Here is a 15,592-nt window from a genome sequence, read left to right as displayed (position 1 = left end):
TTCTTTCAGCTCTCTTACCTTCTATTAAAATGCTCTTACCTAAGCTTTCTGAAATTTGAGAAAATATTGACCTTTCTACTAATTTGTTCACTCAGCCTTTGCCCAGATATTATTATTACTTGTATTAATCTGATTTTTTCATTGTTTTTCTTTATGTTTATATCTCATTGAACTGCATTTTATCACATGGTGATTATTTTGTATAGTTAATATCATAATTTTATATTAATATATTTTACTGAAGAACTCTGAAAACATTTTGGTTTAGGTTTACATGAAGTAAAAGTCGGTTACTTTTTTCTCTGATATAGTAATTGGCAATAGAGTTTGTATGAAAAGGAGACCAGAAGCCACCCTAATTCATTGGTGGGAGAGTAATGAGTGGCTGGACCAGGAAACTGAGTCAACAAATGAGTTATAGTTTATTTTTGAGCCCAACTCTTTCTTCAAAAATTTGAGAAACTTAAATGCTAAAAAGATTACTTTTTTATTGAGTCTGTGTATTATTAAGAGATGGCTGTTTTAAGCTTAAATGTTACTGATGTTTTTATGCTGACAGACAGCACAATTCTATTCATGCTAAAAAATAAAGATCTCTAAATAGAGATTAGAAAAACCAGAAAGGCTTGAAATTGACATTGTCCTCTCTGACATTGTGTTCTATTACCCTTTAACCAGTAGACTTGTTCTATTTAATGAGAGAAAACTTATAAAACTAGTGGTCTATTGTAAAAAAGACAAAATGCACACTTGGTTAAATGTTTCACCTTTCAACCAGTTGTTCTAATATATTATAGTTACTGCCTCAGAGCGTGGATTCTGAGGAATCTTGCTATTCTGAAAACCTAATGCAGGCACTTAAAACTTGCCTTGAGCAAGTCCGTAGAGATATCCTGGCATTAATTCAAAATGAATCTCCTAAGTATTCCACTCTCACACTAGTAGTATAAGTGAAACAGAGAATTGAGCAGTTCTCTAGATGCTTAAGGCAAGTGATAAATTAAAAATTCATTAATCAGGTTTATTGAGGCTGAGATATAGTATTTTAGGAAAAATACTTCCAAGCTAAAAAAAAAAAAAATCCCTTGTGGAGAAAAATGAATAGGGGGTATATAGTTCAAGAAGAAACCATCGTTTCTCATGAGAAAGAGGAAAGAAAAAAGAGGGGGAGGAGAAAGAGTTGGAAGGTTCGATGTAACCCCTTCTAATGCTATATATATAGATATATATAGCTTTGAGTCTCAGCTTTCTCGCCTTGATAAAGTTGGGCCACGGGTGCTCATGGTAATAACACTGAAAGCAGCAGTTTTTAAAGATACACTCAACGTTCCCCACTCTCAGGATGTGGGATTCTAATGAAATCACCCATGCAGTCTGTGGCTGTCTGAGGCACGGCAGCCTTTGGAGCGCGCCATTTGCTGAAATGTCTAGTGAGAGCTAAAATAAGCCCCTTTGGTGGAAAAAACCCGCTGAGTGGTTGAAATCAGAGTTGCAGAAGGTCACTTGCTATTTTAGTAGCTGCAAGCTGGTCCTCATTTTATAACATTACAGTTATAAACAAGAAGTTGTCACCTTGCTTGTCAGTTTACTTATTTCTCACTTAAATAAGCAGGTGTCGCCTCTTTTTCTACATGGAATTAGGTAATTTGGATGATTTGTTTCTAAACTTTGCTTTACTATGGGGATCAATACATCAGAAAAGTGATTATTCATATATTTCTTTAGACATTACTTCAAAAGATTATCTTTACGTTGTCTGATATGATTGACTGTCAAAACTCCATTTACCACTGTGAATTTTATCATATACATCTCAACCTTCCGTAAATGTCTTAAGGGGGCACTTCTTTTCTACTTATTTAATTTATCCAACAGATTACAATGAAGATTGATGAGGATGGGGGAAGGATGTGGAAGTCCTTTACAATTACAGAGAATGGAGACCCAACTAACTTCCAGAATTATTTGGATGCACTCCATTTGGAAATGGAGGAAGGAAGTTAGCTTAGCTTTAGGGTCCTATAATTTTTGCACACACTAATAACAATTACCATTCATTTTATTCCAGTTTTCCCTTCAAAATTTTAATTTCTCTCCTCTTATTGCCCATATTATAAATGGATATAAAATTACTCCTAATTGAATTTAAGATTACACTGCTAGAGAAATTTGACAATTTGAACACTATTTAAATTTTTATTAAGAAAATGATAAAGCATCAGGGGAATGTAAAGTACAGCATAGGGAACATAGTCACTACTATTGTAATAACTTTATATGGTGTCAGTTGGGTGCTGGAAATATCAGAGGCAACACTTTATAAAGTATATGATTGTCTAAACACTATGCTGTACACCTGAAGCTAATACAAAATAATATTGGGGGAAAAATATAGAGCATATTTGCCTATATCAATTAGTTTTTAAATTATTTTTAAATTTTTATTTATTGACTTTAGAGAGAGAGAGAGAGAGAGAGAGAGAGGAACATGAAGCTCTTCCTGTATGTGTCCTGACCGGGAAACGAACAAGCAACCTTTGCTCCTCAGGAGGATGCTCTAACTAACTAAGCTATGTATCCAGTGCTATTTTTAAACCTCTTTACTGAGGTGTTAACAGACAAAAAGCTGTCCATACTTAATGTATATAATTTAATGAGTTTGGTCATAAATATATACCTATGGAACCATCACCACCATCTATGCCATAAACACATCCCGTATCAATTATTTTGAAGACTTCTGGGATGAGCCTACCAGGCTGGGCACAGTGGATAGAGGTTCAGATTGAGATACAGAGGACCCAAGTTCAAAACCCCAAGGTTGGCAGCTTGAGTGTGGGCTCACCAGCTTGAGCACAGGGTTGCAGGCCTGAGCATGGGATCATAGACATGACCTCATGATTCCTGGCTTGAGCCCAAAGGTTTCTGGCTTGAAGCCCAAGGTCTCTGGCCTGAGCCCAAGGTCTCTGGCTTGAGCCGAAGGTCACTGGCTTGAGCAAGGGGTCACTTGCTCTGGGGTTAGCCCCCTAGTCAAGGCACATATGAGAAAGCAGTCAATGAAATACTAAGATGCCAGAATAAAGAATTGATGCTTCTGATCTCTCTCCTTCCTGTCTGTTTATCCCTGTCTGTCCCTCTCTCTGTCTCTGTCACACACACAAAAAAAAAAATTTCTAGAATCATTCTCTCCCTTGAATTCTACATTATCATTTCTAGCTCATAAAAAGTTACTTAAGACATGAAATTACACATTTTATTAATTTTATAAATCTTAAGTACCAATAACCTTCCTTCAAGAAAAGTATCAAAGTCTAAAAACAAAAAACCAATTTTATTTTTAAAAAGTTATATACATTTACATGTGGAAGAATAAAAAAGAGAGAAAATGAGAACAAGCTATTGTTTATTAAATTATCAAACAGAAAATAAGGGTCATGGACTTAATATTAACCTGTAATTACACATCCAACTTTCCATTGCCAGCATTAATATTTACATTCTATCTCATCATGATTGAAAGATTTGACTGGACTGAGCATACTGAACTGTTTTCCTCATTCCTTGACATCTTTTTATTAACTGTCAAAGCCGCCCGCATACTCTTAGTGAGTTGGACAAACCTGTCTCATTGAATTGACATACAAAATGTTAACTGCTGAGAAGATATTAACTACATCTTATTTCTCACTTAAGAACTCTCTAACCTCATCCCTGGTTTTAGGAAGAGCAGAGCAGAATGTAGGGTCCATGAGCATCACCTCTGCAGGTGGTAGGATGTAGGCCATAGTCCGGCTGGACCCATTATCCCAGAACAGCGCCTGCCGACTTCAACATGTGCCTCCTGCAGAACCAAGTTAAAGAATCCAACAAAAACTAGGCTCTAAGAGCAACTGCAATCCAAGTCAGGGAAACGGATGAAGGATATGTGATTGCCCAGAAAGATTCCAGATCCTCTGCTCTTTTACCTCAGTCTCTTTGTTTTGACTTTCTCATGTGGTTGGTCCCTAGAGATGATAGCGTTTACTATTACCTTTTCTATTTTTCCAGGCAAGGACTCTTGGAAGTTCCTTTGGCTCTCAGCAGGACCTTTGCATACTGTATTCATTGTCTCCCTCTTTGTCCCTTCTTTTTTTAAATCTTCCTCTGTTCAAGCAAATCATCCTCTCGGTTGTGCACTTTTCTAATGGAGAGAATGAGCCCTCGGGCCTCACTCCTATGGGACCAAGTCTAGCTTTACCTTGTGTTTATTGACCTGAGGTTTGAGGGGGTCAAGTCGGGTTTTTGCACATGGCTCACCTTTGCACAGAAGACTCATTGAAGGAAGTGGAGGGAGACTGCTTCTGCAACTGTGTCTGAGCTTTCATTGATATTTACAAGTCTTCTATCAAAAAGAGATTTGCCTTTTATTTTTCCCCACAAGAATATGGGCAGTAATTATGCATGTTCCATGTTTGACTTCAAAACCATTGTGAGTGCTTAGGCTTTGGAAGAATTAAACAAAGGCTAAACTAAGCTTTCTAAAATCCTTTGGGAAATAAAGCAGAAAATTGAAGGATAGATGAATGGATGGACAGACAGATGAACAGACGAATGGATGGATGGATAAATGAATGGACATTTTTAACATTATTTTTACTAACTCATCATTTCCTGAGCACCTACTATATTGAATGTTCTCTCGTGTTCACATGCTCTCTTGTTTGAAGTTTCTATGTATTCTCTTTCAGAATGGTCTTTATCTCTATGGTTTTTACCTAGTCCAGAATCTCAGATCTTGCCTGGATTTTCACAACAGCCTGATTTATTTCACATACTCTCTAATGCCATCTCATCTTTGCCACAAACAGGACCACATTTCTAAAACAAAAACCCAACCTCATCACTCTCCTACTTCATGGCTTCTGCAAGCTCCCAGTCATCTGCAAGAGAAGATCCAGAATCATTTCTCAACTATTCAGTCTCTTGTCAATGTTTCCATCCCTACCTAGTCTTATTTCTCCTATCTCCTCTAGGCACTCTGTGTTGTAAACACTATGCTAGAAAAGACAAACTCGGCCCCCTGGCAGGTTGGTTCAGTGGATAGAGCATCGGCCCAGCATGCGGACATCCCAGATTCGATCCCCAGTCAGGGCATATAGGAGAAGCGACCATCTGCTTCCCTTCTCTCTCTTTTTCTCTCTGGCAGCCAGTGGCTCGATTGGTCCATCCGCCCCAGGTGCTGAGGATAGCTCAGTCCAAGCATTGGCCCCACACAGGGGGTTACTGGGTAGATCTCGGTTGGGGTGCATGCAGAAGTCTGTCTCACTATCTCCTGTCCTCTTACTTAGAAAAAAAAAAGACAGACACAATTTAAAAATACCATTTGCTAGCTCTGTAAAAATGAGTCTAGAGTCACTCATTTTCTTCCCTCAGTAAAAGCAAAATTAGTTCTAAAAGGTAAGGTTGTAAAGATGTAAAATTTAATGTTAGAAATTATCAGGTTTATAACTAGTTTTTCTATCTGTGCCTTTGTACTGTCATTCCTTCTCCCTCTACCTGAGGTTCGTCTATCTCTTCTCCATGTAACAAGCCCCTGCTCAGTCCCAGGTCAACAAGCCTCTTCTCCATGATTATTCTTCTGCTTCCCCCAGATTGACTTAGACACTTTCTTCTTTGGGATCCCACAATAACTCAGGGTAGTTATTACATCATGATACAATATGATTGTAAGACCCTAAAGAGAATGTATTTTTTTAAATCTGTACCTTAACCTGGTTGATAATAATTTCTCAAAAACTGTTTGTTGAATGAATATATGAGAGCATTATGCTGGGCTCTCCAGCCTAGTTCTTGAAGAGCTCACAACCTTGAAAGACATGGTACAAACAGAATCCACACAAATGACCATAGTGCAAGCGTGACTAGAATAAGAGTAAATTGGAGGTAGCATCAAAGTGTAAGAGCCACTGACTGTGCTACCTGAGGACACAGGGAACAGGAAACTAGGAGAGGATTTCTGAGTTGAGTCAGGAAACATGCATGTGGATTTAACTTCTAGTTTTGCTTAACCTGCTCATGTGTTTATTATGCCCACTTATCCTCATAGCCCATAAAACCCTAAGCTTTGGTGGCAGATGACTAGAGAATTCTAAAACTTTGGCCAACATTTTCCAAGATGTGCCATAAAGGAACAGATAAAGAGTTTCTCCTACTGCAATTTTGAGTAGCAATCATTGTTTTGCTTATAAACCTTGGAACCTGTAAAGCACTGACAAATCAGCATGTCTTTGAAAATGAAAACAAACGATGCCAAGAAGCTAAAGGTTTAGAACTATAGAGCTATAAAAATCTATGTTTTTATTATATACCTACTGAGGAATAGATATGTGTTTTTTAGATTCTAAGTAATTAGACTGCCCGAGTAAAATTGAAAAATGATGAACCATGACATACCAATCTATTTCAATATGATGTATAGGGTAGTTCTTGTCCTTTTTCACAATAGAGGAGAATATTCAATAAAATTTGGAATATAGGATTTTTTTAAAGAAAGTATTTTATAAGATAATAAGCAATAAAAGTCTAGAAATCCTCAGTGCTGAATCCAACAGAGCATAACTATAATCATAAGTTAGCATGTGTAACCCCTTCTGCATCTATTGCTTTATAGTTCTGATTGAAAAACCCTCGTAAATATTGAAATACTGTCTTTCAGTGCAGCAGTGATTCCAAAATTAAATTTCTCTGTTGGGTTGCCATTGGAGTCATCACATTGCTTCCCTGATGACAAACTAAATATAATATCCTAATAATAGTAATTTATGTAGTCTGTGTTTATAATGTGTCAGGCAATGGGCTCAATGAGAATTTGGGGGGGAGAGTTCATTAGAAGTTTAATAAAATCACATTTTTTTATTCTTTCCATCACTAAACTCAATTTATTTTCTACAATATATACCAGAAGCTTAACAAGGTAAAAAGAAGTTACCTAAGTACTGCTTTGAGTTATCTTAGAGAAATGAAATATGGCTATTTAGAAAAAACTGCCATAAAAGAAATTACATTTGAAATGGCATAACCTGAAACACAAGAAAAATTCCATTTCTGTCTGAGCCAAGAATAGTCATGAGGCTGAAAATCAGTCATCTTCATTCTTCTCACACTCACGTACAGAATTCTGGTGTACTTTGGTTTCCTAAACTATTGCCTTGTTTATGTGTACAATGGCAAATGGGATTATGAAGGGACCTCCTACCAGCTCTGTTCAACATAAGGGGATTCACAGCAGGTTTTTAAGGACAGCTCTTCTGTCTGATTCTTTTGCTCAAATTTTATACCTCCAAACCCCAAATCATCAGTATTTAAGATACAATACCAAATACAACTCATCTGGGATAAATGGCCCCAAAAGACTAATTATGTTTGTTGCTACTGTTTTTATGAATATAATCACTTTCTCTTTTTTAACTCTTTTAAAGAAAAATTTCATCATATAAAAAATTAGAAAGGAGAATATAATGCCCCCATGACTCCACTTCAATAATGATCAACTCACGAGTCCTATTATTTCATCTATAACACCTCTCCTGTTATTAATTACGAACGACATCTACATGGTTCCAAAGTCAAGTCTACAAAAATAATATCGGCAAAGAAGTCTAGTTTCTAACTCTGTCCCTCTATCTTCTCCTTTCATGTAGAAAACTATATTTTTGATTATTACTCAATCTTCCTTTTTAAAAAATATGAGCAAATACATTTATATTTTAATTCTCCCTTTCTGAGATAAACAATGGGGGTCTGTGATTTTCAAATATTTTAAAGAATTTGGAGTACAAATGTCAAGACTGTTAGTGAAATTTGGCTAAAAGCAAGAGACTTAGTAATTTGTATTTATTTTTTAAATAACTAATTATTTGAACACTTTACAACTTGTAAGACCCAGGTATGTGATCAATCAGAGAAGGAAAAGGCAGTAAATGTTTACTAAAAGAGTAAAAATTGAGTGTGATCGACAGTGACACAGTGGATAGAGCATCGAACTGAGATACAGAGGACCCAGATTCAAAATCTGACGGTCACCAGCTTGAGCGTAGGCTCATCCGGCTTGAGCACAGGCTCACTGGCTTGAGCGTGGGGTCATTGACATGACCCCATAGTCGTTGGCTTGAGCCCAAAGGTCACTGGCTTGTCGCTGCCTTGAGTACAAAGTTGCTGGCTTGAGCAAGGGGTCACTCACTCTGCTATAGTTCGCCAGTCAAGGCACATATGAGAAATCAATCAATGAACAACTAAGGAGCTGCAACAAAGAATTGATGCTTCTCATCTCTCTCCCTTCCTGTCTGTCCATCCCTGTCTGTCCCTCTCTCTGTTTCTCTCTCTCTTGATCGCTAATAATAATAATAATAATAAAAAGAGTGAAAATTGAAACTAGGCAATAAAGAATTTGATGATTTAAAAATAGATAGTAATGTTTACTATCTATTTTTACTCTAATACAATTGAAGTACCTTCAAAGGTATTCCCATAGTAAACATACGATGAACAGGTTTCTTTGAGCAGAGTGGGATTTCATTCACAACCCTCAAATTGACTGATATTCTTTCTCATAGATCGGATTGCACAGAACATCATTAAGTCCCATTTGGAGACATGTCAGTACACCATGGAGGAGCTACACCAGCTGGCATGGCAGACCCATACCTATGAAGAAATTAAAGCGTATCAAAGCAAGGTACTCCAGAAAACTACAGGAAAGTTTTCCTGTGCTTTCTCTGTTTCTGGCTTTCTCAGCCTCAGAAGCATTGACACTCTGGCCTGGACAATTCTTTGCAGTAGGGCTGTCCTGTGCATTGTAAGATGTTGAGCAACATCCCTGGTCTCTACTCACTAGATGCCTATAGTGTCCCACTCACACGCAATTATGACAATCAAAATGTCTTTGGGATTGAGGATAAGATTTACCAATAAATGAAATTTTAATAAGAAGGTATAAATGTGTCTGTGTCTAAATATATGATTACAATATATAATGGAACAATTAAATCTTATCACCTTTATATAAGTAAGGATACAAAAGCATAGTTATGGTCAATGAAAACCAAAATCAACACAGTTGGATTTATGTTTCCCATTCCAAAGTAAATAACCCAAAGATCAAAGTACATTTGAGGGAATCCGTATTATTTAAGACAGCATTCTGATTTGATATCTTTTCCCTTGAAATTCATTTTATACCAAAATAAAAAAAATCTCTTTAATTTCTGGAAAAAGAACACAAAATAAAAATATTACAATTACTGCCCATCAGATACATATCACAGTAATAACCTTATGAAAGCCTGTGAATGAAATTAGTATCCCTTACTGCAAAGAGTTTATTTTCACAAAATGGATTAAGAGCTTGAGTTTATATAGGGGAGGAGATGGGAGAAAAGGAGGGAGAAAGAATAAAGAAACTACAACTATATTTACATGCTATTGCACTGTTTCCATTATGCTAGCCTCAGAACCTTTATAATTGTGGTGTATCAAAGTTCAAACAGGTCAAAACAACATCTTAGAAAATATTGTCAACCTCTTTTAAAGGAATCAGGTAAATTCCCACCTTGGTCCCTAAGTGAGAGGTTAGCACCAGTAGGACAACACTGAGTATTTCATTGACTCTCCAAGTTGTTCTTTGTTCCATGTACATTCTGTCTTTTCTCTCTTGAAGTCCAGGGAAGCATTATGGCAGCAATGTGCCATCCAGATCACTCATGCCATCCAATATGTGGTAGAGTTTGCAAAGCGGATAACAGGCTTCATGGAACTCTGTCAAAATGATCAGATTCTACTTCTAAAGTCAGGTAAGCAAAGAGAGGATTCATGAGGTGGGCCTGTTTTAGACCAGGATGTTGTCAACCCTGAGCTGAGCATTGGTTCTAGAAAATTCTCCTTCCAACATATAGCTGATTTTTGCCACCCACACTGTCAGCCAACTCCCAAAGGAAACTCTCAGCAGTAAAAATGCCCTGATACTCATTCAGTTCCCCTTTGAAGTCAAATACAATTTTGCTTATTGAAAGTGGAGCTATTACTTGTGAAGGTTGAGATACCCAGCTTGACAGGCAGTGCAAGTAATTAGCGTGTCAAGGTGGCTGAATTGCTGAGCTGGCTCTAAAATGTACTACTTGCCTTCTGTTGAGGGGGGGGGGGGTAAAAGAAATCCAGGCTAGCTGAGCTCTGACTCTGTGGTCATTTCCAATCATTTTAATGAGGATAGCCTGCAGCCAGAATACACTGGGAGAAACTCTACTATGCTCTCATCTTTCCCTCCCCTTCTCTCACACATACTCTGACACACACACAATTAGGAAGTAGCTCAAGAAACCTCACATGATTGGATTTGCTGATGCTATTTCCCAAACTGAAACAACAATTATTTGTCTTTCTTGGCCCCATTTGAAAATAGAAGATAAGAATCACCATGGTGTACATGTTAACCTTCATGGTCCTGGGTCATATTAATAATAATAGTATACTCCTATCTATAATAGCGTACATATATGTTTATGTTTACCAATGACATCTCATTTAACCTTGTGAGATTGGTATTATTTCCATTTTATAGAAGAGGAAGTGAAGAGTCAGAGAAGTGAAAGGGTGTGTTCAATATCACAAAGCCAATATATAGCAAAGCTGGCATTTGAACTTGGACCACATAGAATTCTAAGTTATTCTAGTTACTGTTGCTTCTTTACCAAATGATACAGTTGGCTACAAATCTTGACTCAAACATTAACTTAATGTATCAGTTACCTATGGAGGGTAAAAACAACTTAGTTCAAACAACAATAATCATTTCTTTTGCTCCCAAAGCTACAATTTGAGCAAGGCTCAGCAGGAATTGCTTGTCCTGCTCATTGAGGCAAGTTGATGGGGCAGACAGTTGGGAGTGGGGGGTGGGGGCAAAAGGATGCATTTTCAAATTGGCTCACTCACACGGCTGGCAGTTCATCCTGGTTGACAACCCAGAATTCAGCCAAGGCTCTGGGCTAGGCGCCTCAGTTCTTACTCACCTGAGCTTCTCCACAGACTGCTTGGACTTCCTCACAGCACTGTTAACTACATTTCAAAAGTTAGCATTCCAGGAGAACAAAGCAGAAATACATAGCATTTTTCTGACTTAGCTACAGAAGATACATAGTGTTATTATTACTGAAGGCAGTCATGAAGACCCACCTGGGGTCAAGGGTAGGAGATATGGACTCTAATTTTTGATGGGGGAGTAGTAAGGTTCTAAAAAAGCATGTGGAATGAAAGATATTTTTGTGATTTTCTTTGAAAAATGAAATCTGCCACAGTTGACATGTGACCTTAAGGTAACCTCTCTAGGTGAAAGTTTCCTTGTTTGTAAAAGAGATGGACTAAAAATAATAAATTCTAAAGTTGGAATGCATCAGTAGCACCAGAAGAGCTTACTGACTGTTCTGAGTTATGGACATCACTTGAGACCCATGGATTCTGAATATCCTAGAGAGGAACCCAGTTCATTGTATTTCTAACTGAGTCTCAGATATAACCAGTCCATGGACTGACATTTGGGAACTATGAGACGATACAATCTTTATCATCTCTGCCTGCTGTAGAAACGTTGGCTCTAATATAAAAGACAGAGTACTTAACCTCTTTAAGCCTCTGTAACTCACCCATAGAAAGGGGCCAATAAAACTCACCTGACATGGTATTGTAAGGAACAAATAAAATAATGACTGTAAGGGGCCAAGGAAAGTGCCTTTCATATTGTAGATACTCAATAAATGGTAACCTATTGTTTTTGTTAGAAAAGCATTGCTTTAGTTAATATTTGCAACCCCCCTCCTATACGTAAGCCCCTATTCTAGGTGACATATAGGGAGAGCAAAGAGAAATCAGCAGAACAAAAAAATAAAATAAAACAGACATAAATATAAAATAGTAGTATAAGAAAGGCACCATAGGTACCTTCGGGTACACCACAAGTGTGACCAAATTACCCATAGGATGTCTTCCTACAAACCTTCTCAGTCTGGCTGTCACCCTCCAACACTCCATGGGGCAGAATTCCATTTCTCCAAAATGTGAAGAAACTGTGCAGCCATAGTTCCTCAGGAGGTCAAACTGTTCAGGGGGAAAAACAAAAGTAGTAAACTGATTCAGTCAATAAATATTTATTAAGCATCTACTATGTGCCAGGGACTTTTTGGGTCATGGAAATATATGAGTGAATAAAATAACTGCAGCTGCCTATGGCTATAGACAAGGGTCCTGTCCTCACTGGGCTGGCAGTGAAGGCAGAGCTATGCTAGGTGTCTTGAGGTTGAACAAGTTCCTCATGTCGGGGCTTTTTCAAGCCTTTGATCTATGATTGTTGAAACTCATTCTTCCATAACCCATTTATCTCTGAAAAGAGATCATCTTCAGCACTTTGCCAAAACTTATTTAATCAAGAAACCCTCATTTCAAAGAACATCAGATATAATGGTACCCCAAGAAACACGCTAAGGGAGTCCCTATTCAAAATCACTGTGGCTAAAATATACATAGAATATGTAAGAAACAGAAGCAGACAGCTAATTTTCCCAATACCAAAACTTCCACAAAAGTTAACGGACTGGGCTTGCCTGCTGCACAGCTCCTTTCTGGGTCCCTTACCATCACTTGTGAATTCAAGAATTGAAACTAATATTAGCCAAAAAGTGGAAAGAAATATAGCTTTTAAAAAATGTTGTTTTGTCCTACTATCATAACCACCCTTAAAGTATATTATATTTTGAATCCTTCACATAAGTGTCGAGAGCTTTATTTCTAAAATAGGTATTTTTTACTGGAGAAAGAATCTTGAAGAATTTCTGTATGTGTGTATCTATAGATGTCTGTGTGCATGTTTTAAAGTTTTTGAAAGTCTCTTGACTATATGCAGTAATAACCTCTTTACGACTGCATATATTTTACATAGTTGGGTGTTATTTTTTACTCATAGGTTGCTTGGAAGTGGTTTTAGTGAGAATGTGCCGTGCCTTCAACCCATTAAACAACACTGTTCTGTTTGAAGGAAAATATGGAGGAATGCAAATGTTCAAAGCCTTAGGTAAGTTTACACTTGATGATATAATTTTATTAACTACCATCAGTTTCTCTACTCAGCTTGAAATTGGTAAATGAAATAGCGTGATTTTTCAATGTGAACTAATATCTCACTTTCTATAAGGGTTGGACTAGGTGAGCCTCCAACATGTTATCTAACTCTTTTGAACTTATAATTGTACATCCAAATATTAAAGGAAGAAGAGACCCATAGACTCAATTGAGACTAAACATGATTCATTCGGAAATTAATGAAGACTGTTTCGAAAAGATCCGGGATTCATAATATGTCATTCTTTGTTGGGTCAGCTTTTTCTTTTTTTTTTTACCTTCTAGCTTACTGCTTTATAAAGTATATTATGTAGAATACTGGTGATCCATGGGGTGACCTCTTACATTTTTTATATAAATTCATGATCATTACTTAAGATACTTAAAAGAGGAATTCCTTCATTTGTTTCTCACTGAGTGAAATGACTGTTTCCCTGTTAATTTGTGAAGTCTGAGATCACAGACAGAGTGGGTGTCAACCTGCCCAAAATAATCTCCAGACCACGCTCGTGAGAGAGCATGATCAGAGTCGGTCTCTGGAAGTATGTATTGTTCACATCCCGTCACCAGCGCAGGGTGTGGATAAGAAAAATGTTAGCAAAGATGGGCTGACGCCAGGAAAGGTTTTAACGACTGACAGTACAGTACCATTTGTTCCATACCCTGCCCACGGATATCCAAGAAGGCCACTGTCCTTTGACCTCTTGTGCTGTTAGGTGATATGGTAGCCAACAGCACCATCAGGGCTAGCGGTGTTTCCTTCTGCAGTTGATACACATCCACATCATCTCCGAGGCTAGATTTTCAAGAAAGAAGGAAAAGCCTTGGCAAGTAACTTGGGTATATTTCCAGCTTCATAAAATAAACATTTACTAGGGATCAGTGTGGGGATAAATGATTATTTTGCCAAAATTCACAATGACTAAGCAACTGACCTGCAAATCATTTATTAGAAGGTAAAAAATAGATGAATTCTTGTTTCTTAATCAAATTTCTAGCTAAGTTACCAAATTGAAAGCTCTCTTCTCAGTTTGAGGGCCCTGGACACCCTCCATTATCAGGTTCAAATGCCACCAAAACTGATAGCCCTCGGCCCATTATACACAAGGTTTTCGGTTTTCCATGAATGCTATTTCTATACTAAAGGATCCCCAACTCACTTATTTAAATTTCTTTAGTTGGAACTAATTTCAAACTTAAATAATTAGATTCAGGATATGTATTCCACCTGGATATTACAGTAGACACACACTATTCTCATCTGCCCCTCATTGGTAATATTAATTTCCATTAGCTGGTCAAGATATTCCCTGATTTCCTCATTGTATAATTACTATTAAATAACTGTTTTATGAATAGAAACTTGGAAATATTTTTTCTATATGCCTAGTAGGTAATACCTTGAATAACTTTTCAATTATGAGACTTTTCTTACTGTTGCCCATTCTGATCAAGTATTTTCATTTACTTTGCCTTCTTTTATAGGTTCTGATGACCTAGTGAATGAAGCATTTGACTTTGCAAAGAATTTGTGTTCCTTACAGCTGACTGAGGAGGAGATTGCTTTATTCTCATCTGCTGTTCTGATATCTCCAGGTACAGAAGTCAGAAATTTTTACTTTTTCTCTTTAACCTGTTTTACTGTCTTTCACATGGATCACACCTACCCTGGCCAAGGTTCTCAAGAAAAACTTCAAAAGAACTATAGTTTCTTTAGTAAGTTTGTGATAATTTTGGACAATTCAAAAGAAAGTAGTCTCAAGTTACATTAAATGGCCAATTTTGTCTCAAAAACAAAAGTAGAGCATATAAGGGTCACTCCAGATTCAAAGAAGCAAAACTATTCCTTAACAGATAAATAAAAACTGATAGTGACTTGTTATAAATTCCACTTTGATTTTAAAAATAAAAGACACAGGGGAAAAAATGTCCAGTAAAGTGAAACTTAGTAGAAATATACCTGAATGGAAGATCCAGCATAGGGACCAAAATAACTAAACCAACACTTTTTCCTCTTTAAATATCCCTTTCTCTGGCTTGTCCATCCAGATTCTTGTCAGTATGCTCATTTCAGGCAAATCAAACGCAGGTGCCTCTACTTTTTTTTTTTTCTTTTTAGCCACATTAGAGCCTTAAAATGAGGTGAGGACAGCAAAGGAAAATACAGCTTCTAGTAACACCAGAAAAGAATCTCTGGTATGGTAGTAGACATTCTAGTACAGGCTCTGTCACCCTTGATCTGTGTGACCTTAAACACTTGACCCCTCAGAGCCTCTGTTTTATCATCTATAAAGTAGGAGGGTTGGGCTTCATAATAATAAAGATCTCGTCTAGCTCTAAAATGCAATAAAATAGCCAAATAGCTTTCAAAGAAGGTAAGGTGTGACATTTATAAATCAAATAGAACTGCAGAAAATGAGATTCTTTGTAAAAATACATGACAGCTGGAAAATGT

At 37.1% G+C, this 15,592-nt stretch overlaps 1 protein-coding gene across 2 annotated transcripts in view; it reads left to right on the top strand.

Annotated features, from left to right (window-relative positions):
* The window catches only part of RORB (RAR related orphan receptor B), a 196,840-nt gene that overhangs the window by 163,138 nt on the left and 18,110 nt on the right, over positions 1 to 15,592 (top strand). For both annotated transcript variants that reach the window (XM_066257082.1, XM_066257081.1), the window contains exons 5-8: positions 8,592 to 8,713; positions 9,695 to 9,827; positions 12,983 to 13,090; positions 14,623 to 14,733. In XM_066257082.1, coding sequence (XP_066113179.1) covers positions 8,592 to 8,713; positions 9,695 to 9,827; positions 12,983 to 13,090; positions 14,623 to 14,733 — 474 coding nt within the window. The remainder of the gene's footprint in view (positions 1 to 8,591; positions 8,714 to 9,694; positions 9,828 to 12,982; positions 13,091 to 14,622; positions 14,734 to 15,592) is intronic.

This window comes from Saccopteryx bilineata, chromosome 2, assembly GCF_036850765.1.
Source record: "Saccopteryx bilineata isolate mSacBil1 chromosome 2, mSacBil1_pri_phased_curated, whole genome shotgun sequence".
NCBI lineage: Eukaryota > Metazoa > Chordata > Mammalia > Chiroptera > Emballonuridae > Saccopteryx > Saccopteryx bilineata.
This window is presented reverse-complemented; position numbering and strand designations above follow the sequence as displayed.